The sequence below is a fragment of the Hyperolius riggenbachi genome, chromosome 6, assembly GCF_040937935.1.
Source record: "Hyperolius riggenbachi isolate aHypRig1 chromosome 6, aHypRig1.pri, whole genome shotgun sequence".
NCBI lineage: Eukaryota > Metazoa > Chordata > Amphibia > Anura > Hyperoliidae > Hyperolius > Hyperolius riggenbachi.
The window spans coordinates 284141593-284169210 of NC_090651.1; the positions used below are offsets into that span (position 1 = coordinate 284141593).

The 27618-nt window shown below is 46.5% G+C and overlaps 1 protein-coding gene across 1 annotated transcript in view; it reads left to right on the forward strand.

Annotated features, from left to right (window-relative positions):
- Window positions 1–8605: 8605 nt before the first annotated feature.
- DLAT (dihydrolipoamide S-acetyltransferase) overlaps window positions 8606–27618 on the forward strand; it is a 46114-nt gene continuing 27101 nt past the window's right edge. Inside the window, exons 1-5 of the mRNA XM_068240952.1 lie at window positions 8606–9113; window positions 14216–14317; window positions 21631–21755; window positions 24457–24610; window positions 27020–27146. Coding sequence (XP_068097053.1) covers window positions 8892–9113; window positions 14216–14317; window positions 21631–21755; window positions 24457–24610; window positions 27020–27146 — 730 coding nt within the window. The 5' untranslated portion in view covers window positions 8606–8891. The remainder of the gene's footprint in view (window positions 9114–14215; window positions 14318–21630; window positions 21756–24456; window positions 24611–27019; window positions 27147–27618) is intronic.

Below are 27618 nucleotides of genomic sequence, written 5' to 3' on the forward strand. Positions count from 1 at the left end.
GTCATTAGTTGTATAAATATACATAAGCAATTAATTGACTCTCAAATTGGAGATTAGTGTATTAATCCATAGATTGATCATAATGCAGCCTGAGGCTTAAATGCTCTTGATAATAAGGTGATTAGTTCCCATATAAGGATATTCGGAGATGATACTCCTTATTGTGTAAACATTGAATGGCATACAGTGGAGTTCCAATGTGAGAGGGTCCTGGTCTTTAAAACACAGGTGCACTGAAGTGAAGAGGACTGAAGTGCACCTGTGTTTTAAAGACCAGGACCGTCTCACATTGGATATCCTTATATGGGAACTAATCACCTTATTATCAAGAGCATTTAAGCCTCAGGCTGCATTATGATCAAACAATGGATTAATACACTAATCTCCAATTTGAGAGTCAATTAATTGCTTATGTATATTTATACAACTAATGACTATTAATTTTCTACTATATGCATTTTTACCTATGAATTGAGGTTTATTAAAGAGACTCCGTAACAAAAATGACATCCTGTTTTTTATCATCCTACAAGTTCCAAAAGCTATTCTAATGTGTTCTGGCTTACTGCAGCACGTTCTACTATCACCATCTCTGTAATAAATCAACTTATCTCTCTCTTGTCAGACTTGTCAGCCTGTGTCTGGAAGGCTGCCAAGTTCTTCAGTGTTGTGGTTCTGTGATGCATCTCCCCCCTCCTGGCCCCTCTATGCACACTGCCTGTGTATAATGATCTCTTGAGATACAAAAGGAAGGATGTATACAGCCTGCTTGGGTATGGATGTATTTTCTATGTGTGAACATACTGTACATCAACCTACTTCCTGTTTTGGTGGCCATTTTGTTTGTTTATAAACAAACTTTTTAAAACTGTTTTTAACCACTTTTAATGCGGCGAGGAGCGGCGAAATTGTGACAGAGGGTAATAGGAGATGTCCCCTAACGCACTGGTATGTTTACTTTTCTGCGATTTTAACAATACAGATTCTCTTTAAAGCTGTGCAGTAATTTTTATGATTTTAAAAGGCAGCATTATGTCTTTTTTAGTTTAGAGTGTATAAGGTTCTTAAATAGCGCTATCTGGTTAATTTTATAAAATATCAATCAAAACTGTTGTATTTAAACATGCCGGAGTGGCAGGCAGGGCCGGTTCTAGACTTTTTGCTGGCCGAGACTTTTTCCCCCTCCCTGCCCCCCTCCCCCACATTTGGAATGATCACACGGCACCCGACAATTTACTCCGCTTCATTTAATGTTCTCACATGACATGCTGCAGCTCAACACAATAGCACACTGGCTGGCTGTGTGACAAACAAACTGCTCACCCTCAGCCACTCCTTTCCTCCACAGTCAGGACAGCAGTGCCACCTCCTCCGTTCTGCTTTGCAAGTCAAATGAAACGCTGCTTCTCTCCTGCCTCCTCACTCACTGTCAGACTCCTCACACAGCACAACAAGCTGCTCTTCCCCAATAATTACCTCTTCAGGCTTCACCTCGTTCTCCTCTCGCTTCTCCTTCTACTCTGACTGCATGCTGGTAGTGTAAACACAGTACAAACATGCTGCTCCTGTAATCTTGCCGCCTGATGCAAATGTTTCACCTTGCTTCATGAGAGAACCGGCCCTGGTGGCAGGAGCACTTCTACCTGACCCAGTTATCCCATCAGATCAGGTATTTTTTTTTTTTTTATGCTGCCTTGGGTTTACTTTCAGGAACCTTCAGAAATACTTTTGGGGTGCATGTGAGAAGTAAAACAAATAACAATGAGCAGAAGTCCTGTCAAAACATTAAAACCACCTGCTAGAAAAAAACAGGCTGAAACCAGCATTGTACATTACATGGTACATAAGTTCTCAGATAGCACAAATTAAAGACATGCTAGTAATACACATTGCTTTACTGCAACCCTCAGGCCGGCCTCAGACTGCGGATTAGTATGCAGTAATCCCCTTCTGGCCGAGATCCAAACAGGAAGTGATGCTCTCTTGCCACAGACTTACATGACTTCCGGTCTGACGTAGATTGCCGCAGGTCACCGCAGGAGCTGCACGGCAACGTAAGTTTAGACCCGTGTTGGGGCACTTCCGGTGCAGCGTACCACAGCGTGAGTAGTACGAACCACCCCATAAGTCTTTTTTATTAGGCTCCAGTGGGTTGCGATAAAAATTACCGCACAGCCCCAGTGTGAACGGGCCCTAAAGGTGAGTGCTACAGAAGTGTCACTAGCCTGTAGGCGAGTAATGTTATCTGTTGCTATGGAACGGGGAGGAGGAACAATGCATAGTGCACAACTGAGTGGGAAGGGTGAGAAGGAGACCAGTACGCTGGGCCAAGATGGATCGGATGGACTGAGCCTGCCGTACAAGCTACATACTCTGCCGAGCCGGCCTTGACCAAGAACCAACTAGTGTATGTATGAAGTGCTAGCACCTGAGATTTCAGCTATCAATTAAATTGTTCCAGGTAACAGTAAGAAACGGGCGTAGCTAGGATCTTAAAAGTTCTGGGGCACTTTCGGGTACCCCTGCAGCTCACCGTGCCAAATCCTGGGACCATCCTGCACATTGAGACTGCGCTTCTCTTGTACTAGCATGGCTGAGCCTGTGCTCAAGCTTGAAATATGCCAAGCTGTTGTCGAATTGCTTTGGGGGGACCAAGCCCGGCAACAGTGGACAGGGTGGGAAGCTTCTACAGGATCCAGAGGCTTTCCTCTTCTTAGGTATTTCATTTTTGACCCAAGGTTCATCGCAGGTACTCTTTGTAATCCTGCTCTCACTTAGGACCAGTTCACATTGCACAGATGAAATATTGATCAGTGGAAAAACTGGCATCAGTTCTTCATCCATGAACCTCCTCCGTTCCATTGGTGCGCGGTCAATGTATCGTGTAAATACAACTTGCAAAACTCGTGGCTGTCAATACTGAAATTGAAAAGATGCTGTTAAATAGTGTGGAATTCAAACACACAAATAATTAAAGGACACCTGAAGTGAGAAGGATATGGAGGCTGCCATATTTATTTCCTTTTGAACAATACCAGTTGACTAGTGTCCTGCTGATCTTTCATGCTGATGCACTGTTTGAATCACACACCTGAAACAAGCATGTGGCTAACACTTCAGTCAAACATCTGATCTGCATGCTTGTTCTGGGTCTATCGGTAAAAGTATTAACCACTTGCTGACCGCCCACAGCCCATGGGCGACGGCAAAGTGGTGTGCAGAACGACCGCAATACGCCCATCGGCGGCGGCTCGTTCTGCACTAGCTGGCGGGGATCGCGCATCTGCCGGCAATAGGCTCCGCCCACCCGCGACGTCAACCCGCCGGCCAATTAGCAGCGCCGGTGGGTTGTCACCCATCAATCACTCCCTGTCACTATCTGTCAACGCTACTTTTTAGATTAGGTCCTAAACTGCTCTCTGGGGGCTCCTGATCACCCCCTACACCCTCAGATCCTGTCCCCAGACCCCCCCCCACACACACACACACCGTGTTCTGTATACATCTATTCTCCCCTGTAATCACCCACTGATCACCTATCAATCACCCCGTGTCACTGCCACCCATCAGATCAGACCCTAACCTGCCTCTTGCGGGCATCTGATCACCCACTAACACCATCAGATCCCCCGCAGACCCACCCTTAGATCACCTCTAAAGTGCATTGTTTACATCTGTTCTCCCCTCTAATCACCCACTGTTCACCCATCAATCACCCCCTGTCACCACCTGTCACTGCTACCCATCAGATCAGACCCCTATCTGCCCCTTGGGCACCCAATCACCCACCCACACCCTCAGATCACCCTCAGACCCGCCTGAACACCTCGCCAGTGCATTATTTACATCTGTTCTCCCCTCTAGTCACCCACTGATCACCCATCAATCACTCATCAATCACCCCCCGTCACTGCTACCCATCAGATCAGACCCTAATCTGCCCCTTGGGCACCCAATCACCTGCCCACACCCTCAGAACGTCCTCAGACTCTAGCCCTGATCACCTCGCCAGTGCATTGTTTGCATCTATTCCCCCCTCTAATCACTCCCTGACACACCCACCAATCATCTCCTGTCACCACCTGTCACCACCTGCCAAACCCTCAGATCCCCCTCAGACCCCCTTCCGATCACCTCCCCAGTGCATTGATTGCCTCTATTCTCCCCTCTAATCACCCCCTAAGACACCCATCAATCACCTCCTGTCACCCCCTAGCACTCCTATCCATAAGATCAGGCCCTAATCTGCCCCCTGCGGGCTTCTGATCACCCGGCCAAACCCTCACCCGCCCCACTGCAATAACAGAATTTTTTTTTCCTGATCACTGCTGGTCTCTACGACTTAATTGTGGCTGAGACCAACCGTTATGCCACACAGTACGCAACCACCAATCCAAGAAGCTACCATGCTCAGCCTTTTCGGTGGAAACCATTTCAAGTTTCCGAATGTAACATTTTTTGGGGCCTTCTCCTTAACATGGGTCTAGTCAAAAAGAATGTATTGCAGTCTTATTGGTCTACGCACCCAATACATCAGATGCCCATGTTCTCTGCTGCCATGTCCAGGTCACAATTTGAGAACATCCTGCGCTTCCTGCACTTCAGTGCCAATACAACCTGTCATCTAAGAGGCTACCCTGCTTATGACCGGTTCCACAAAATTCAGCCCCTCATAGACCACCTGTCATCAAAATTTGCAGATGCTTATACCCCTGAACAGTCATTTTGAGGCATTTGGTTTCCAGACTACTCCGCACGGTTTTGGGCCCTTAAAATGCCAGGGCAGTATAGGAACCCCACCAAGTGACCCCATTTTAGAAAGAAACACGGCAAGGTAATCCATTAGGTGTATAATGAGTTCATAGAAGATTTTATTTTTTGTCACAAGTTAGTGGAAAATGACACTTTGTGAAAAAAAACAATAAAAATCAATTTCCGCTAACTTGTGACAAAAAATAAAATCTTCTATGAACTCATCATACACCTAATGGAATACCTTGGGGTGTCTTCTTTCTAAAATGGGGTCACTTGTGGGGTTGCTATACTGCCCTGGCATTTTAAGGGCCCTAAACCATGAGGAGTAGTCTAGAAACCAAATGCCTCAAAATGACCCGTGAATAGGACGTTGGGCCCCTTAGCACACCTAGGCTGCAAAAAATTGTCACATATGTGGTATCGCCGTACTCAGGAGAAGTAGTATAATGTGTTTTGGGGTGTATTTTTACACATACCCATGCTGGGTGGGAGAAATAGCTCTGTAAATGACAATGTTTTGATTTTTTTACACACAATTGTCCATTTACAGAGATATTTCTCCCACCCAGCATGGGTATGTGTAAAAATACACCCCAAAACACATTATACTACTTCTCCTGAGTACGGCAATACCACATGTGTGACACTTTTTTGCAGCCTAGATGTGCTAAGGTGCCCAACCTCCTATTCACAGGTCATTTTTAAGGCATTTGGTTTCCAGACTACTCCTCACAGTTTTGGGCCCTTAAAATGCCAGGGCAGTATAGGAACCCCACCAAATGACCCCATTTTAGAAAGAAAACACCCCAAGGTATTCCGTTAGTAGTATGGTGAGTTCATAGAAGATTTTATTTTTTGTCACAAGTTAGCAGAAATTGATTTTTATTGTTTTTTTTCCACAAAGTTTATTTTTCCAAAAATCCTTTGTCCCCCACGCTCCCTCTGCAGCACACAGGGATCTCTCCTTTGTCCCACACGCTCCATCTGCAGCACAGGGACCTCTCCCCTGTCCCCCACCATCCCTAAGCAGCACACAGGGACCTTTCCCCTGTCCCCCACCCTCCCTCAGCAGCACACAGGGACCTCTAAGCTGTCCCCCGCCACCCTCCCTCAGTAGCACACAGGGACCTCTAAGCTGTCCCCCGCCACCCTCCCTCAGTAGCACACAGGGACCTCTAAGCTGTCCCCTGCCACCCTCTCTAAGTAGCACACAGGGACCTCTAAGATGTCCCCCGCCACCCTCCCTCGGTAGCACACAGGGACCTCTCCCCTGTCTCACAACCTCCCTCAGCAGTCACTGACTGCCCCAGAGGAGCTCACAATCTAATCTTACCATAGTCATAGTCTAATGTCCTAAAATATTATTATTATGTATTTATATAGCACTGACATCTTCTGCAGCACATTACAGAGTACATAGTCATGTCACTGACTGTCCTCAGAGGAGCTCACCATCTAATCCCTACCATAGTCATACTCTAATGTCCTACCATATGATTATTATGTATTTATATAGCGCTGACATCCTCTGCAGCACATTACAGAGTACATAGTCATGTCACTGACTGTCCTCAGAGGAGCCCACAATCTAATCCTACCATAGTCATAGTTTAATGTTCTACCATATTATTATAATGATTTATTTATATAGGACTGACATCTTCAGCAGCACTGTACAGAGTACAGTTATGTCACTGACTGCCCTCAGGGGAGCTCACAATCTAATCTTACCATAGTCCTAGTCTTATGTTTTCACTATAAGTTTATGGTTGAGGGAAACCTTTTTGTTTTCTGTGTTTATAAGTCTTTTTGGTTTATAAGGGGTGGAAGAGACGCAGGCAGGGCCGGTTCTAGACTTTTTGCTGCCTGAAGCAAACTTTTGAGGAATGTGCCTAGCCCCCCCTATTTTGGAATGATCGCACAGCACCCAACAGTTTACTATGCTTCAATTAATGTTTTCACATGGCATGCTGCAGCTCAATAGCACCACACTGGCTGACTACATGCTGTTAGCTAGAGTGACCAGACGTTCCGGATTCCCCGGGATGCGTCCCGGATTCGGGGTCCGCTGTCCCAGGCTGCATGAGGTCCCGGGAAACGTCCCGCTTTCTGGCCACTCTATCTTCATGAACTGGCAGCGGCGTCTATAGACGCCATGCCAGTTCATTGCCCGCAGCCCCGCTCCAGCCTCCTTAGTCTTCTGGTGTTCCGACACCGGCAGGAGAGCAGGGCTACGGCAAGATGGCTGCCGAAGCCCTGTACTGCAGACTATTTGTGTCTCCAGTACAGGGCTTCGGGCGCCATCTTGTCGTAGCCCTGTCAGCGCGGGAGACAAGAGCAGGAGGAATGTGGTCCTGGGAGCACCGCGCCAGAGGCCGGAGACTTCTGCCAGGTGAGTAAATGCTTTCTTTATCAGGTGAAATGTGCTCCCATTGCGTTTATTTTCTGGTGAAATGTTTGCCCGCATTGCGTTTATTTACTGGTGAAATGTTTGCCCGCATTGCGTTTATTTTCTGGAGAAATGTTTGCCCGCATTGCGTTTATTTTCTGGAGAAATGTCTGCCCGCATTGCGTTTATTTTCTGGAGAAATGTTTGCCCGCATTGCGTTTATTTTCTGGTGAAATGTTTGCCCGCATTGCGTTAATTTTCTGGTAAAATGTTTGCCCGCATTGCGTTTATTTTCTGGTGAAATGTTTGCCCGCATTGCGTTTATTTTCTGGTGAAATGTTTGTCCGCATTGCGTTTATTTTGTACTGACATGTTTGCCCGCATTGCGTTTATTTTATACTGACATGTTGCCCGCATTGCGTTTATTTTGTGCTGACATGTTGCCCATTGCGTTTATTTTCTGGTGTTCGGGGTAACTGTTACTGCATTTATTATTTAATGGTCATAGATGGCTAGGTTTGCTGCTTTGTGGTTACGGTATACTATTAGCATCACACAGTTTCTGCACACCCATGATGCAAAGTCTCGTTTGACCACATCATGGCGTAAACACTACTTTCTTATGCCTCGCTGTTCATCATTACGTTAGCTCCGCCCATACAATGCCATGGCCACACCAATTTTTCGCCGCGGCTCGCTGCCGAAGACCCCCAATCTTCGTCACTGCGCGCTCCTCAGTCCCCCCCCACTTTGCGCCGCGGGGTGCTGCTATGTTAGAGTAAACACAGTAAACAAAAATGCTGCCCCTGTAATCTCTGCCGCCTGATGCAAATTTTTCACCTTGCCTCTTGAGAGAACCGGACCTGAACGCAGGTCCTCTTGCCTGGAGTGACAACTAAGGCAAAAATGGCCCTGCTTGGTGGGCTACTGCTGGCTACCTATACTGGGAAAAAGCATGCCTTTTAATTTTTTGGGGGGCGGTGGGGGGCCCCAACCAAAACTTTGCTATGGGGCCCCATGATATCTAGCTATGCCCCTGATTGCACATGTACAATCAAGAATGTATCATTAATGGGCAGTGGCACTTTTATTTACATAGCAATTTGCAAATGTGTAGCAATTGCATATTATTATCTAAAGTAGCTGCTATATGTGTTGGTTTGTCACACAACTTTATAATTAGCTACAATTGTTGCCACGTACTTGGCCGTTACATTTATACTCTAGTAACCGTTTCCTCATGAACGATGCCAGGCATTCATCATACGGTGCATGCCATCAGTCTGTGACGTATTGACATTACTCCAACCCCGGAGTCAGATATGTCTGTTGCCAGGCGCACCCCTCACACTCCCTCCGCAACGACCTTACGGCATGACGTCACCACATCACGCTGGAGCGGCCATCTTGCTCCACCTGTCACTAGAAGACTTTCAAGGCCATCTTAGTCCTCTTGATTGACAGGAGCGGGTCTTGAACATATTATGAATTCTTAGCGGACTTTCGCAGTCTATTCTAGTTGATGTCTTGATGATGACTATTCCTGCGTGAAGAGCGAAATACGTGCGGGCAATGGAAGGAATGCTATGACACGGGTGCACCAAGATGGAGGGTTTCTTGGCAGGGACAAGCATGCGCGCCCCCTAGAGGAGCGTCAGGGTTAGAGTGCTTTCCGTGAGTGTTCCCGAATCGCCGGGGAGGTCATTGAAGAAGGAGAGGACCCAGGCCCTGAGTGCAGCCTGCAGCCATGCTCCGCCTGTGCCTGAGGCTCCGCGGCCCTCTCCGCTCCGCCCTGCCTGCCCGGGGACACGGGAACAGCCCTGCAGCCAGAGTCCGGAGGCTCCACATGGGCACCGGCAGCCGCCTCCGCGCCCTGACTGATGTGCCAGCTGGGGTGGCCCGAGGACACGGGAGGCTGCAGAGGGTGGAGGCTGGGCGGAGGTGGTACAGCTACCCAGCACACCAGAAGGTGAGAGGACCAGGCACTGCATGCTCTGCTGTTTCTCTATAGCTGGGACTCCATAGCTGCTTGTAGAGACACAAGTGGGAGAGGTGTAGCTGGTTATGGGTAAGCTGTTACTTGGAGTTCTGCAGTTGCTTGCAAGAACTCAGGATCTGACAACCCATCTCCTGTGAACCTGGTAAATGGTTATGGGCAGCTGGGTTTTGTAGTTCCACTTAGGTGCTGCACCTCTTGTGTGTGTCAGGTTTCATGTTTGATAAGGTTGCACAAAGATTGTGTTTGGTTCTTGCTTTTAAATATAGGGGTTCTATGTTAAATCTCAGTCTATCTGCATGGGGTTTTGGACGTGCCCGTCTATTTTAAGGGACCCAGCAAGAAACCTCATAGGGAACAGCCCTCCAATCACAGCACCTTCTACAGCAAAAAGTGTTGTGATTGGTGGAATAGTGTTTGCTACAACCTATATGAAACCTAGCAGAGGGTGCCGTCCACCCAATAACATTAGCCTGCTGGGTCCCCAAAAGTAAACTAGCTCCACCTTCTCTCTCCATAGGTAAGTATCTTTTGGTTTTAATTTGTTTACTTCAGATTTACCATAAAACCAGCATACTAATGCTGGTTACATATAAGCCAAAACTTCAGCAGTGTTTGTAGTCATGAGAGATTAACTTTTAAGTGCACCTAAACTGAAGTCAGACTGTATTAGTAGCCTGCTTCTTTCAGATGTGTGATTCAGCCACTACTGCAGCCTATAAGAGATTGCCAGGCAACTGGTATGGATGTTTCTTTTTAAACAATACCAGTTGCCTGGCAGTACTGGTCAGGGCCACCATCAGAAATTGTGGGGCCCCTTACATATCATCAGGACTGGGCCCACCCACTGGTTGTTGTGCCTGCCCACTAGCCACCTCACCCCCTTGTCCCTGCACGAAGTGTGCTGCGGCGAAAAATGTGCATGGCTCCAACACTGAAGAAAGGGGCATGCACGGCGTGATGTGGCAAAAAGTGGGTGTGACCGAGGCATGTTGTGGGTGGAGCCAAATACTAGCAAAATACAGGTAGTCCCTGTTTAACAAATAAGATAGGGACTTGTAGGTCCGTTCTTATCCTTTATCTGTTCTTTTTTGCCCCCTCTTTTCTTGCAGTGCCTCTTTTGTTCCCTTCTGTCTCACCTCAGTTTGTGTCTCTTTTGTGTCCCTCTGTGTGACCTCATGTTCCCGTCTCATCTCTTTTCTCCCTGTGCCTCTTTTGTCTGCCTCTGTTCCCCCTGTGCCTCTTTTATCCCCCTGTGTTACTTCTTGTCCCCTTCTCTCAGATCGTCCCCCTGCCCTAGTCAGGTATAGCCAGCACATGTGGCCCTTCCAGCGCTTGGGGGGGCAGGGCCCCTCACTGCAGTGTCAGTTGTGTTCCCCCCCCCCCCCCCCCGATGGCTGCCCTGGTCCTGGTGATCTTTTATAGGCTGCAGTAGTGGCTGAATCGCACACCTGAAATAAGCAGGCTGCTAATCCAGTCTGACTTCAGTCAGAGCACCTGATCAGTATGCATGTTCAGAGACTGTGGCTAAAAGTATTAGAAACAGGCAACTGGTATTATTTAAAAGGAAAAATCTGTATCCTTCTTAGTTTAGGTTCACTTTAAGGGACCCAGTAACTGCTTCTGGACCACACTGATTGAAATCTATGCCCTGTTTGCACCTGTTATCTCTGCCAGGGCGTATATTTTAATCCTCCTCGCCGATTGCGCCGCTCTCTCACCACTGCATCCCCTCGCTGTGCAGGTGGTATGGCGGCAGAGCTCCCTGAGCCGGTCAGGAGCTGATTTATTGGCTCCTGACCCCGTGATCACTGTGAGCCATTCACATTGACTTAAATTGGTGACAGGGTCAGGAGCCAATAAAATCAGCTCAGGGAGCTCTGCTGTCATAGGGATAACATTGGAATTAACAGTGCTAGCGGCGTGTCTGTAAGCGCTGGTTCTTTTTTTTTTTTTTTTTTTTTTTTTTAACCAGCAGTCTCTGGTCCTTAAAGGACTTCCTAGGCGAGGGAGGATGAAAATCTATTTACTCACCTTGGGCTTCTTCCAGCCCCCAGCAGCCATCTCAGTCCCTCACCACAGGCCTGGTCCTCCTCTGGTGTGCTTGCCGGCCGCCCGTAATTATCAAGACTTGCTACCGGGGTCGGCTCTTCTGTGGCTGCGAGGGTTCTCGTGCCCACGCGTCCACGTCATCTGGCGCATAGTTGTGCACAGTACGTTCCAGATGAGGTGGATGCGCAGGCACAGAGGCGCTGACCCCGCTGGCGGTTCGCGATCATTACAGACGGCCAGCGAGGACACCAAGGAGGACCGGGGCTGTGGCGAGGGACAGACGGCTGCTGGGGGCTGGAAGAAGCCCCAGGTGAATAAACAGATTTTCATCCTCCTTCGCCTTTGAAGTCCTAGGTGCCAGAGACTGCTGTTACGGAAGGGGTTAAAAAAGTTTTTTCAGCGATTTTGTGAGCCACAATTTGGTTTTTGCGTGTTTCTGGAATGTAGCCCTGCCCCTGGGCAACGCTCTGGAAGCCGATAGACCTGGAGATGTAGATAAAACCTTTTTCAAAGCACAATTTAGCAAATCGCAAATACTGTAAAATTCCAAATACAGCGCTTGCAAATTGTGCACTGAGCATTTGTGCTGCTTTCAATGGACCCCTGGCCTAATGCTTACAAGTCCACTTTAATTTCTGAATCTAGCATAGTTGAGGTGAGTCAGCAAGAAAGCCCATGGGGAACAGTCCTCCAATTACAGCAGTGTCTACAACTTGAAGCATTCTAATTGGCTGGATAGTGTGGGTGTATTATTACTGCAACCTAACTGAAACTTAGCGGTTCAAGAGGGTGCTGTCCACCCAATCACATTAGTGGAATTTCCCTGTGGACTCTTTCACTGGCTCACCTCAACCATACAAGCACCTAATTCCTTGCAGTTTTTCAGGTAGGTTATAATTCTTGACTTGCGTGTGTCAGAGAGGCACAATATTTAATAATATAAGTGTAATGTACTTATATTAAGTATAATGTAAATGAAATAGAAAAAAACACAATTTATGTTAAAGAGACTCTGAAGTCTCAAAAAAAGTCTTTATTTCCTATTCCTCTTAAGAATTCATGTCATAACTGAAACGCAGCATCCCTGCGGCTGAACGCTCACTTAATCCACCGAAATCCGGGGGCAAAAATCCACAACATTCAAAGTCGTGGATTTTGCTGCCCGGGGGTGGCAGAGCTTTGGGCTGTAGCTTTACCTCCATTCCCGTCAATCTGTGCTGATCGCCGCCTCTCCCCGCCCCTCAAAGTGAAAGAAGACTGAGAAGGGCAGGGAGAGGTGGAGATCCGTGTACATTGACGTGAGTAGAGGCAGAGCTACAGCCCAAAGCTCTGCTTCTACACGGAAGCGCTGCCCAAATCTTCCCTGGGGATTTCGGGGGGGATTAAGTGAGGGTTCAGCCGTAGGGATGCGGCGTTTCAGGTAGGGAATTAATGCTTAAGAGGAATAGAAAATATTTTTTTTATTTTTTGGCTTCAGGCTCTCTAAGTTACCGTATGTGATAATATAGAATATGAGTTAATATCTGTTTTTGTTTTTGTTTTCAAAAAAACTATTAGGCCCGGTTCACACTTGTGTTTAAAAATTCAGTTCATGGAACTAAACAGACTGTATACTGTACAAACAGAATGGATGCGAACGGATCCAATGTTAACCTATGGAACCGTTCACATGCGTCCATTTAAACGGATCCGGTCTGTCCGTTCAGCTGAATGGACCACAACTTTCTTGCAGGAACAAATTTTCCGGACAACTGAGCTCAGCGGACCGAAAACAGAAGCTAAAGCCCTGCATTTGAGGCAATGAGAGAATGGAACATTTCTTCACACAAGTGAAGAAACAGACTCTTCTAAGGAACAAAATCCAATGGGGGTTGGTGTCTGGGAGGGATGTGGGGACGCTCGACTGGGGGTGAGGGTCTGGGGAGGATTCTCCACTGGGGGTGGGGGCCTGGACAAGATGTAAACTGCACCTGAGCAAGTGAGTAAGGCAGGGTTTCTTACCAAGGCTTCAGTCTCTTCCCCTTGTGTCCCACATCACGCCATGTGAACACAATGCTTCCTCCTTCCGGGTTGAAGGAGGGTAGTCACGTGACGTGACGTGGTACGCAACGGGGAAGAGACTGAAGCCTTGGTAAGAAACCCTCCCTCACTCACCCGCTCAGCAGACCGGAGTGGCAACAGAGTGAAAACTGATTCGACTGGTGATCAGATCTGTTTTCACGGATCCGTTTGCCAGTGTGGACCAAGCCTACGGATCCATTGAAGCGGAGACCGGATCTGCTTTGCCAGATCTGTTTGGCTTTAGGCTACTTACACACAAAGACGTTGCGTTAGGTGCTACGTTAAGGTCGCATAACATGCACCTTACGCAACGCATGGTGGTGGTGGCAGAGGACGTTAGCAAAGAGCCACGTTAAGCGGCTCTGTGATGCGTACTATAGTACGCATGCGCTGGTGTAGACCACGTGAGTGGAACACTCCGCATCACATGGTCCCACCAGTGACGTCAGCACAGTGCAGAGAATATTAATTAGCCATGTGGCTAATCTCTGCGCCTGTGCAAGCAGGTTAACGCGGCAAAGCCACTCTAACGCCGTAGCATGCTGCACTCTAAGATTGACGTGCAGCGTTACAATGTAACGCAACGTGGGCACTGTGAACAGCCCATTGCAGTTACATTGCTGTGCGTTGGGGAGCGTAACAGGCTGCACTAACGTGTGCCTGTAACGTCTTAGTGTTTAAGTAGCCCTAAAATACCAGTATGAGCCGGGCCACAGTCAGACTAGTTCACTGAAACAAAAATTTCTACAGAATACACTTTTCAAAATGCTAAACATTGGTTGTAATTTTTTAGTAAATCCTGCGGTGTTCCTAACATTGACAAAGCATGTGTTTACACTGACCCAGCCAAGCATGCCAAACCAATATGTATCAGAATATCATGATACTGATTGTAATAACATTTCTTGTAAATTCTTTCTTTTATACACTCTGTTTTATATCTTACCGCATTATTCTTATAGGTGCCACTGCCTGCACTCTCCCCCACAATGCAGATGGGAACCATTGCCCGATGGGAGAAGAAGGAAGGCGATAAAATCAGTGAAGGGGATCTGATTGCTGAAGTAGGTCTCCTTGTGATATGTTGGATGCCTATGGTGGTCATAGGCTTTTGTTTTGTGATGAGTAGTTATTAGTATTGCGCTCATCACCACTCATTAATTTATAGACTGCCAGCTATGTTTGAACTGTGTTTATGAAAATGTTTTATCCAAATCTACATGAACCAAAGTCCACATTAGTCAGTAGAGATTGTCATTGAGATGCAAATAAATTTGAGATGATTAAGAATTATGCTACTGTAATTATGAAAATCTAAAATGTACCGTATTTCTCTAAATGACGCTCCTGACCATAAGACGCACTTAGGTACAGAGTACAAAAAACAAGGGAAATACAGTGGGTTGCAAAAGTATATGAAGTTTTCCACATTTTGTCCCATTACTGCCACAAACATGAATCAATTTTATTGGAATTCCACGTGAAAGACCAATACAAAGCGGTGTACACGTGAGAAGTGGAATGAAAATCATACATGATTACAAACATTTTTTACAAATAACTGCAAAGTGGTGTGTGCATAATTATTCGGCCCCCTTTGATCTAAATGCAGTCAGTTGCCTATAGGCATTACCTGATAAGTGCTAATGACTAGAGTGCGCCTGTGTGTAATCTAATTTCAGTACAAATACAGCTGCTCTGTGAGGGCCTCAGAGGTTGTCTAAGAGAATATTGGGAGCAACAACACCATGAAGTCCAAAGAACACACAAGACAGGTCAGGGATCAAGTTATTGAGAAATGTTAAGCAGGCTTAGGCTAGAAAAAGATTTCCAAAGCCTTGAACATCCCACAGAGCACTGTTCAAGCGATCATTCAGAAATGGAAGGAGTATGGCACAACTGTAAACCTACCAAGACAAGGCCATCCACCTAAACTCACAGGCCGAACAAGGAGAGCGCTGATCAGAAATGCAGTCAAGAGGCCCATGGTGACTCTGGACGAGCTACAGAGATCCACAGCTCAGGTGGGGGATTCTGTCCATAGGACAACTATTAGTCATGCACTGTACAAAGTTGTCCTTTATGGAAGAGTGGCAAGAAGAAAGGCATTGTTAACAGAAAGCATAAGAAGTCACGTTTGCAGTTTGCCACAAGCCATGTGGGGGACACAGTAACCATGTGGAAGAAGGTGCTCTGGTCAGATGAGACCAAAATGGAACTTTTTGGCCAAAATGCAAAACGCTATGTGTGGCGGAAAACTAACACTGCACATCACTCTGAACACACCATCCCCACTGTCAAATATGGTGGTGGCAGCATCATGCTCTGGGGGTGCATCTCTTCAGCAGGTACAGGGAAGCTGGTCAGAGTTGATGGGAAGATGGATGGAGCCAAATACAGGGCAATCTTGGAAGAAAACCTCTTGGAGACTGCATAAAGACTTGAGACTGGGGTGGAGGTTCACCTTCCAGCAGGACAATGACCCTAAACATAAAGCCAGGGCAACAATAGAATGGTTTAAAACAAAACATATCTATGTGTTAGAATGGCCCAGTCAAAGTCCAGATCTAAATCCAATCGATAATATGTGGCAAGATCTGAAAACTGCTGTTCACAAACGCTGTCCATCTAATCTGACTGAGCTGGAGCTGTTTTGCAAAGAATGGGCAAGGATTTCAGTCTCTAGATGTGCAAAGCTGGTAGAGACATACTCTAAAAGACTGGCAGCTGTAATTGCAGCAAAAGGTGGTTCTACAAAGTATTGACTCAGGGGTCTGAATAATTACGCACACCCCACTTTGCAGTTATTTATTTGTAAGAAATGTTTGGAATCATGTATGATTTTCGTTCCACTTCTCACGTGTACACCACTTTGTATTGGTATTTCACATGGAATTCCAATAAAATTGATGCATGTTTGTGGCAGTAATGTGACAAAATGTGGAAAACTTCAAGGGGGCTGAATGATTTTGCAACCCACTGTATATATACTAAACCTGGTGAAAGGGCATCTTGTGGATTATGCCCCCTTTGTTATCTCATGCCCCCTTGTACCTCTTGTGTCTCCCTGTGTTGTCCTCTGTCCCCTTGTGTCCTCCTCTGTGTCCTCCTCTGTCCCCTTGTGTCCTCCTCTATGCCACTTTGTGTCGCCCTGTATCCTCAGTTTGTCCCCCTGTGTCCTCCTCTGCATGGACACAGTACAGGGAGTCTCCGACATTTTGGTGGGTTGGAGGCTTGTATTAGCAGGCGTTCACAAGTGAGGAACTACCCGCATTTGGACTATAAGATGCAGTGACTTTTTTCCCCACTTTTAGGGGAGAAAAAGTCTTATAGTCCAAAAAATACAGTAAGTGAGCTACCGTAATCAAATCTTACAGGGAAAGATTTTGAATAGTCCATTTTCAAGTTGCATAGATTTGCTGTAATATTTGCATAATTAATTTGCGATTAACTTAGAATTATTTTCATATTTTAACCACTTAACGACCAGCCGCCACCGATAGGCGGCGGCTGGTCTTTCCTGTATTTTCATGGAAGGGAGTCTCCGTGAACAGCCTGCGAGCCTCCGATCGCGGCTCGCAGGCGAAATGTAAACCCGTGGGGAAGTAATCCCGGGTGTTTACGCCGCGCGGTGCTGCTGTTGCAGCAGCGCCGTAAAGGAGATCGACGATCCCCGGCCTCTGGCCGGGGATCGCAGGCATCTGATAGGCTGAAGCCTATCAGAGGCGGTACAGGACGGATTGCCGTCCTGTACCGCCCTTAGTAAGGAGGAGAGGGAGGGGGATTAGCGCTGCGGAGGGGGGCTTTAAGGAGCGCCCCTCCCCCGCTAACTACAAGCAGCCGGCGGTGATCAGTTCCCCTTCTTCCCCCCCCCCCCCCCAGCAGGAGCACCCCTAGTGGCGAAAAAAGGGGGGGGAAGTCTGATATGTGCTGCGGGCTGAAGAGCCAACGCAGCACAGATCACATAATAATCAGCCGGTCCTTAAGTGGTTAAGTAATGTAGAAAGATTGACATACTAGATGTCCATGGCACAGGAATATGGGGAATTCAAAAACGCCTTTAGACGTCAGTGGTGTATGGTTTCGGAAATGCCTATAGACAGTCCGGGGTTAATAATGACTTGTTAGTTTTTGCATCACTTACTCTACTGCTGGCTATTATCTAAAGGGAGTGTTGTGGTTATGTAACACTTAGGCCAGTTTTAGGCCTAAGATTAGTGGTGTGGTGCGATTCGGTGTAACGACACAGCATCACAGTGTGGGGACAAAGTCATATGCATCTCCCTGCTGCTAGTGACACTCGCTGCTGGGCAGGTAGCACATCACTGGGATTCCTGTCGGTCCGTGCATGCACGCCACATCACACCGCACTCCTGTTGTTCACACCTGCTGTGTCGCCCACTGACTTGCATTGCTTCATAATCTACCGCGGCTGTCGAAAATGACAGGTCAGCTGAGAATCGTTAAAATGTCTCAATGATGCTAAAATACAGCAATTATCATCCATGAAGACGGATCCGTAGGGCAATAATCTGTGTCAGTCATTTATAGGGAACAGTGACATATAATCCATCCATTTAAACAGCTCACAGTTGAGAATCTTGCACTTCGGGGACCTCATTTTTGCGCTTCCGGTAATGATGTTATTGGAAAACAGACGTTGTGCCATCGCTGAAATTAAATGTGTGCAGACGTCATTCGCTTGTTGCTAACCGTCAGGAATCTCTAATTTTTCAACAACCGTAGTCTAGCGTGTGTAGTGAGCCTAAGTGCTGTTGTTATCCATCTGTCTGCCTCTACACTGGGAAATCTGTTCAGTCAGCCAGGGAGCCCCAGATTACATTCAAATATAAAAACAATTTAAAAAAGTAACGGTCTATTGCATTTCACCTATATCTGTTAAAACCAGTCGCATCTGTTGCATGCGCAATACTGAAGTCCTACCATTTAACAGCTTCTTATCAGTTTCCACATCCTGCTTGGATATTGGACTGGCGCTTCTACCTTCCACCCAATCCTTGCAAGATAATCCCAGAGCAAGCCTTGTAAGACATTGCTCAGCAGAGGTGGCATTTTGACAAAAAGCCAGGGTCGGAGAGGAGAGTCTGCAGAGGCCTCTTTTAAAGTGAACCAGAGACGAAGCACCCTTGTGTATTTTACCATAGAAATCAGTGGGAACATTAGAGAAAACATTTACCATGCTCTCTGTTCCATCCTCACTGCTAAAAGTGTCTGTTATCTAGCTGAGATAAGAATCCCGGACTGAGCATTGATTCTGGCTTTGCTATAATGACTCAGCTATAATGATTCCTGAGCAAAGCCAGCAGGGGGCAGGCTTGGACTTGAAGACAGCAAAGAACACAGTCTCAGCTATAATTATTCTGTAGGAAAGCCAGACCGACTGCTTAGTCGGGATTCTTATCTTAGAGGTGATAACAGGCAAATTAAACAGAGAACAATGTAACAAAGAGCAGATTAGGTGTTTACTGTCATGTTCCCACTGATTTATAAGGTAAAATACATGAGGTTGCTTCATCTCTGGTTCTCTTTAAAGAGGAGTTGTCAGCCATATTATCTTGAAAAAAACACATATACAGTGGAGGAAATAATTATTTGACCCCTCACTGATTTTGTAAGTTTGTCCAATGACAAAGAAATGAAAAGTCTCAGAACAGTATCATTTCAATGGTAGGTTTATTTTAACAGTGGCAGATAGCACATCAAAAAGGAAAATCGAAAAAATAACCTTAAATAAAAGATAGCAACTGATTTGCATTTCATTGAGTGAAATACGTTTTTGAACCCTTTAACAATAAGACTTAATACCGTTTCTTCTAATTGATGACCAAGTTTGCACACATTTTAGGAGGAATGTTGGTCCACTCCTCTTTGCAGATCATCTCTAAATCCCTAAGGTTTCAAGGCTGTCTCTGTGCAACTCTGAGCTTGAGCTCCCTCCAAAGGTTTTCTATTGGATTAAGGTCCGGAGACTGACTAGGCCACTCCATGACCGTAATGTGCTTCTTCTTGAGCCACTCCTTTGTTGCCTTTGCTGTATGTTTTGGGTCATTGTCGTGCTGGAACACCCATCCACGACCCATTTTCAGTTTCCTGGCAGAGGGAAGGAGGTTGTCGTTCAGGATTTCACGATACATGGCTCCGTCCATTTTCCCGTTAATGCGATTAAGTTGTCCTGTGCCCTTAGCAGAAAAACACCCCCAAAGCAAAATGTTTCCACCCCCATGCTTGACGGTGGGGACGGTGTTTTGGGGGTCATAGGCAGCATTTTTCTTCCTCCAAACACAGCGAGTTGAGTTAATGCCAAAGAGCTCTATTTTGGTCTCATCAGACCACAGCACCTTCTCCCAGTCACTCACAGAATCATTCAGGTGTTCATTGGCAAGCTTCAGACGGGCCTGCACATGTGCCTTCTTGAGCAGGGGGACCTTGCGAGCCCTGCAGGATTTTAATCCATTGCTGTGTAATGTGTTTCCAATGGTTTTCTTGGTGACTGTGGTCCCTGCTAATTTGAGGTCATTCACTAACTCCTCCCGTGTAGTTCTAGGATGCTTTTTCACCTTTCTCAGAACCATTGACACCCCACGAGGTGAGATCTTGCGTGGAGCCCCAGAGCGAGGTCGATTGATGGTCATTTTGTGCTCCTTCCATTTTCGAACTATCGCACCAACAGTTGTCACCTTCTCTCCCAGCTTCTTGCTAATGGTTTTGTAGCCCATTCCAGCCTTGTGCAGGTCTACAATTTTGTCTCTGACATCCTTGGACAGCTCTTTGGTCTTTCCCATGTTGGAGAGTTTGGAGTCTGCTTGATTAATTGATTCTGTGGACAGGTGTCTTTTATACAGGTGACTAGTTAAGACAGGTGTCCTTAATGAGGGTGACTAATTGAGTAGAAGTGTCTAACCACTCTGTGGGAGCCAGAACTCTTAATGGTTGGTAGGGGTTCAAAAACTTATTTCACTCAATGAAATGCAAATCAGTTGCTATCTTTTATTTAAGGTTATTTTTTCGATTTTCCTTTTGATGTGCTATCTGCCACTGTTAAAATAAACCTACCATTGAAATGATACTGTTCTGAGACTTTTCATTTCTTTGTCATTGGACAAACTTACAAAATCAGTGAGGGGTCAAATAATTATTTCCTCCACTGTATATAAGTAGATAAATACTTGCTCTACTTACATATGTATTGCACTGTGATTTTTCAACAGTAAAAAAGAAATCCTTCTTAGCATTGTGACACGAAGCCAATCCTGATGTCATTTCCTCCCTTACTCTCCTCTGCCTGTGTATGCATAGCCCGCCATTCACTATAAAGTGCATTGTCTCAGCATGAGATGTATTGGCCAATCAGAGAGGAACACCAGTGTGGAAGGGAAAAACAGGAGGGAAAGAGGCTACAGCCAATCGGGCTTCATTAGTTAAAGAGACTCTGTAACATTAAAAAGATCCCCTGGGGGGTACTCAACTCGGGTGGGGGAAGCCTCCGGATCCTAATGAGGCTTCCCACACCGTCCTCTGTCCCACGGGGGTCTCGCCGCAGCCCTCCGAACAGCCGGCGACTGTGCCGACTGTCAGTTCAATATTTACCTTTGCTGGCTCCAGCGGGGGTGCTGTGGCGGCTTTCCGTTCCGAACTACGCGGAAATACCTGATCTCATTCGGGTCTGATCTACTGCGCAAGCGCAGGAAACTTGCGCCTGCGCAGTAGAGCAGATACGACGGCGATCGGGTATTTCCGTGTAGTTCGGAGCCGACAGCCGTCAGAGCGCCTGCGCAGGAGCCAGGAAGGTAAATATTGACGTCACCGCTGCACGGACTCCACGGAGGGCTGCAGCGAGACCCCTGACGGATGGAGGACGGCGTGGGAAGCCTCATTAGGATCTGGAGGCTTCCCCCACCCGAGGTGAGTACCCCCCAGGGGATCTTTTCATGTTACAGATCCTCTTTAAGTCTGAGGGGAAGTAGAGAAGCAAAAAAGGACAACCCAGCATGTCCTGCAACTTCCTTTGCGTGTACCAAATTTTGTGTGTACCAAATAAGAGTCAGGTAAACTGGGGAATGATCATTTATCAACAAGAAAAGTGATAGTGATTTTAACTTTTGGATTGCCTGGTTATCATCCTTATTACTTGTTTACCAGACAAAAATAATCGATTTTTTTGCCCGACAGTTACACTTTAATGGTGGCAATGATTTTAGTGTAACTGATAAGCTAGGTAAGCGCACACAGAGTGCATTTACTATGTAAGCCTTGGCTTTACACAGTGGGATGGATGACCTCTAAAATGTTAGTGAAAATTAGTTGTGAAAGCAGTGTGGTAATGACTTAAACAAGATAAATTTCATCTGTGTTTCAGGTAGAAACAGACAAAGCTACAGTTGGATTTGAAAGTTTGGAGGAGTGCTACTTGGCAAAAATCTTGGTGGCAGAAGGAACAAAAGATGTCCCCATTGGTGCTATAATTTGTATCACAGTAGATAGGTGAGTAACAAGTAGTCGGCTAACTTCATCTGAAGTAATTTCCTTTTAAACAATGCTTTTTGCCTGGCTATCCTGCTGATCATCAGCCTCTGATACTTATAGTCATGAACCTCGAACAAGCATGCAGATCAGGTCTGGATCTGCCACTTGCTTGTTTAAAGGGGCCCATACACTCAGCCGATTTTCTGGCCGACCGATCGATCGATTGATCGTTTGCAAATCGGTTGGCCAATCGACCGATCGATGGCCGATTTCGATCGATTTTGATGGATTTCTATCGAACTGGCAGGGTGGAAAATTTAGGTCGATCTGATGAGATTGCTTATCATTTTGCATTGGCCTTAATGGAAATCTGATGGCAAAAAAATGCCATCAGATCGAATTTCAATAGATTTCAAACTGTAATCTATTGGAATTCTATCCTGGTAAAAAATGTTCTAAAAACGCATCAGATAGATCATCAGATGCATTTCTTATCTATCTGCTGCCAATCTGACGAGTGTATGGGCACCTTTAGGTGTGTGATTGAGACGGTACTGAAGCATGAAAGATAAACAGTATGCCTGGCAACTGGTATTGTTCAAAAGGAAATAACTACTGCAGCCAAAGAGTTCAGCAGGACAGCCAGGCAACTGGTATTATTTAAAAGGGACTAAATATGGCACCCTCCAAATGGCTCTCACTTCAGGTTCCCTTTAAAGTGAGCCTAAGGTGAGAGTTGTATGGAGCCTGCCATATTTATTTCCTTTTACACAATACCAGTTGCACGGCTATCCTGCTGAGCCTCAACCTCTAATACTTTAAGCCATAGACCCTGAACAAGCCTATGCAGATCAGGTTTTTCTGACATTATTGTCAGACCTGACAAGATTACCTGTATGCTTGTTACTGGTGTACTTCAGATACTACTGCAGCCAAATAGATGAGCAGGGATGCCAGGCAACTGGTGTTGTTGTTTAACCACTTGCCGACCGCGCACTCATACCGCGCGTTGGCAAAGTGGCAGCTGCAGGACCAGCGACGCAGTATTGCGTCGCCAGCTGCAGGCTGATTAATCAGGAAGCAGCCGCTCGGGCGAGCGGCTGCTTCCTGTCAATTCACGGCGGGGGGCTCCGTGAATAGCCTGCGGGCCGCCGATGGCGGCTCGCAGGCTAAATGTAAACACAAGCGGAAATAATCCGCTTTGTTTACATTTGTACGGCGCTGCTGCGCAGCAGCGCCGTAAGGCAGATCGGCGATCCGCGGCCAATCAGCGGCCGGGGATCGCCGCCATGTGACAGGGGACAGCCTGTCACTGGCTGCACAGGACGGATAGCGTCCTGTGCAGCCCTGATCTCCGGGGGGGGGGAGCAGGTAGGAGAGGGAGGGGGGATTTTCGCCGCGGAGGGGGGCTTTGAGCTGCCCCCCCCGCCAGCCACATGCAGGCATGAGAGATCGGACCCCCCCAGCACATCATCCCCCTAGTGGGGAAAAAATAAGGGTGATCTGATCTCTCTGCCTGCTACATGATCTGTGCTGGGGGCTGCAGAGCCCACCCAGCACAGATCACTCAGCACAGCGCTGGTCCTTAAGGGGGGGTAAAGGGTGCAAGTGGTTAATAGGAAACAAATATGGCAACTCCATTTCACGCTCACCTCGGGTTCACTTTAATGGGTTTGTACAAACATGAATTTGTGTGCTCATGTTACATACGTCATTTTACGTCAAATTTTTTTTTTTTTGGGGGGGGGGGGGGTTATAAAATTGCTATTTCCTCAGTTGTCATGCTAATCCAGTAGTTTCATAATGCTGCCAATTAGTGCTCTGGAGATGTATAAAAGCCAGCACCTCCACCTCCACTTTTTTTTTTTCTTTTTTTCCTTACTGACTGCATTTAAATGACTCGCCAGTAAACAAAGCTATAACATGAGCATGGCAGCCAATGAAATAGTGGCTCCTAAAAATGTCAACAGGTTGTTGTACGGGGGCTGAGTGATGTTATTGTCTGGGAAAAAATAAGTGCTATTTTCTTCAAAACGAAAGCAGCACAAATGGGCACAAACATGGTGCTACCTAAACATGATGGAATTTTTATTTGTACTGATGGGGGGCAGCTTTACAGATCTCTCATATAGTTTCTCCTTCACAAGGAAATATGAGAGACAAGCGCAGCAGGCAGAGACTGCAACAAGGGTGCACATGTATAAAGATTACGGTTCTGATCAGGAGAATTCGAACAATGTTCCGAATTTGGTCCAAACACGCCAGCACTATTCACAGTGCGTGAAAGCTATCCAGATAGGTTACAATACATGTTGAATGAGTGTTTACCAACTTCATCCTTTGTCAAGCTAGTGATGTATGGACCTCGACTACCAGTAAATAAATAACCAGTAAATAAATAACCAGGACTAATGGGAATATTATGCATCGCTCTGGCAAAAAGCTCAATCTTTCAGAATTCTTTACATGCTGGATGCTCGGCTATGGGAAACCTAATGGTAATGTATTTCTGGGTCACTTGGTGTCATTCACAGGGACATTTGCTATCCTAACGTCTGCTGTCCTCTCTGTTCTATTACAATCAACTAGAACTAGGCTCAGTTCCCTGCCGAACATGTAAATGTTGTCACTTACCCGATTATAAATATGCTTTTGGGGGGTTTGTGGAAACACTAGATATAGTGATTTGCTGTACTCATCAGTTTTGTATGTTCTCTAGGCCAGAACTAATTGATGCCTTCAAAAACTACACATTGGATTCAGCATCAGCCCCTGCTGCCCCTGGAAGTGCCCCAGCAGCTGCTGCCCAGCCTCCCCCTCCTGCACCAGCAGCTGTTCAAGCACCCGGCAGTTCCTATCCTCCACACTTAAAGGTGAACTTAGCATGTTCTGTAAATGTCATTTGTAGAAGGTGCCAGTTAGTCATCTGTAGCATATGAATATCCCATAACATATAGAAAAATATGTATATTTTGTTTTTCAAAATATGTGTGGTGTAAGAACATTCTCCGTTTGTTTTCGGCAGGGACTACTTTCATCACGGTCACACAAAAAATACAGAATCTCATTTGTCTATACTTCCATATGAGGATGAAAGGTTTACTTTTACAACAGCTTAAAGTGGACCCAAAGTAAAAATACAAGATTTCAAAAATAAAATCTATTCTCTAAATTATAATACATAGCAGCCTTTTTTTCAGCTGCATGATGACAAATATAAAATATTTTACATTTATTGGAGAAACCCCTCCCTTCCTTTCATATTGCCGGCAAATAATCCGGCGGAGTAGATGGTGTCCAGCAAAGGAGGAATTTTTAATGGCTGCCACCTGTATAACCCTAGTTATGCAAAGAGAAGGGTGAAAAGCATGCACTGAAATGCTCATAGGCTTGAAGGAGAGTTTATTTATATTTGTATGTGTCACAGTGGTGCAACTAAATATTTAGAATTAAAAAAATGTTTGGTTTGGGTCTGCTTTAAGGAAATGCAATTTTCCACCAATAGCAGAAAGCCATAATATAAATAATAATGTCACTACCTAAGGCTAGTTTAGCAAATAGTACTTGCACACAGGGCCGTTTTTTGGACAAGGCGACTGCCCTGGGCGCAGACCGGCAAGTAGAAGAAGGGGGGACGCAGGCAGAAGGCCATAACCGCTAGGGAGCTGGTGACGCACGGTGGAGCCAAATGGAAGAAGAGAGAATATTTCAAGCACAAGCACCTTCCTTGCCTCCTCCTGGGCTGCCTGCGTCAGACGTCAAGTCATCATCACATCTCCACCGCGTGATGACACCTGATGTCTTGTAGTGGGTACTGCAGGCTGTAAGTGCGCAGCGCCCATGGAGGAGTCTGCTTTCCGAGCTCTCTTCGCCTGTGTGGTCTCCTGGTCCCTGCCTTCTCCTGGACGAGCGGCTGGTCACTAGTAAGTAGGCAGATCTACTTGTGACCTGTGGCCGTGTGACTGTCTCTAAAGAGTAAGGGTTCGCAAGTCCAGGGGGGATTTGGGGGAAGGGGGAACAATTTTTACACCCTCGCCCTGGGTGCAATTTTTAGCCTAGAAACTGCCCTGCTTGCACATACCCTTGAGCGTTTACTTTAAAGTACACCTGAACTGAGAGCGATATGGAGGCTGCCATATTTATTTCCTTTTACAGCCTCATCTACACGCGTAGATGAGGCTGCGATCCGGCGGCTCGATTAGCCGCCGGATCACCTCTTCCGCGTGCCCCGCATTCGATTCCCCGTTGGCGCCGCTTATCTTCCGCTCGATTCCCTGCCATTGTCCCCTCGCGGGGAGCGAGCAGGGAATCGGCGGAAGCAAGACCCGTCCTGTCGGATCTTATCAATCGAGCCGCATCAGCGGCTTGATTGATAATGAGGATCGGAGCCGCATCTACGCGTGTAGATACGGATTTACCTTCCTGGCGGTAAGCCAGGCAGCGCTGAGGGGTGGATCGGGACTCCCTTAGACGTCACGACGTCCATGACGTCGGTGACGTGATCCCGCCATGGCGACGGGGGAAGCCCTTCAGGAAATCCCGTTCGTTCTTTGAACTGGATTTCCTGATCAAAGATCGCCAGAGGCGATCGAAGCGGGCGGGGGGATGCCGCTGTACAGCGGCTATCATGTAGCGAGCCCTAGGCTCGCTACATGATTTAAAGAAAAATAAATTTAAAGAACAGTGCTGCGCTGCCCCCTGCCGGTTTCTAATAGACCGCCAGGAGGGTTAAACAATACCAGTTGCTTTGCAGTCCTGCTGATCTCTTTAGCTGCAGTAGTGTCTCAATCACACACCCGAAGGAAGCATGCAAGCACCTGATCTGCATGTTTTTTTAGGGTCTGTGGCTAAAGGTATTATGCTGGGAATACACAATGAGATTTTTCAACAGATTTGCTGTCCGATCGATTTTCCGTTTGTTTTTCTGATCAATTTCCACTCACTTCTATGACAAATCAGATTGGACATGTTGGAAATTTTTCGAACCATCTATCTGCCAAAAAAATCTCATGAAGTATTCCCAGCATTAGAGGCAAAGGCTCAGCATGACAGCCGGGCAGTCTGCATTGTTTAAAAGGTAATAAAAATGGCAGGGTCCATATCACTCTCACTTCAGGTGTACTTTAAGCCGCAAATTGTGAATCTGAATCTGATACTTCACTGCCTTACTGCTAGTCAAATATAACCACTCTCCCATTTGATAAAGATTGTGTTTTGAACGTGGAACATAGCAGATATTTTTAATAATCTATACAGTCTCTCGTATTGCTTATTACTTGCAGATATTGCTGCCTGCGCTGTCACCAACCATGACAATGGGAACGGTACAGAAGTGGGAAAAGAAGGTTGGGGAGAAGCTGAGCGAAGGAGATCTTCTGGCAGAGATTGAAACAGATAAAGCTACTATAGGTAAATAATGACATGATAATGATAATAAACAAAGGGTATATATTTATAGTTATTGGGGCTTCCTCCACCTCCCTGTAGAATGTCTGCTTGATTGCTGTCCTCTCGGCCGATCCATTCTCCTGCAGTGTGGCCTTGTAAATTCCTCATGTGAGGTCCCTGCGTTTTGTGTATGTGCACTTTGCTAAGACTGTAATTGCGTTTGTGTGGAACGCTCATGCCCACAGAAGCGGGATCAAGGGACGTGCGTGGCATGGACCGCACATGCTCAGTGGAGTGCGACTGGGAAATTTACCAGGCCTTATTGCGGGTTAACGGAGCGGCCAGGGAAGACATCGGTCAAACAGATGGTCTACAAGGGGCTGGAGGACACCCCAGTCAATACAAATCCACGAAATACACGAAATGGTCGTTAGGCCGTGCACCCTTCGGCACTCACACCTGCCTCCCATCCACACCAAGCCAACATCCTAGA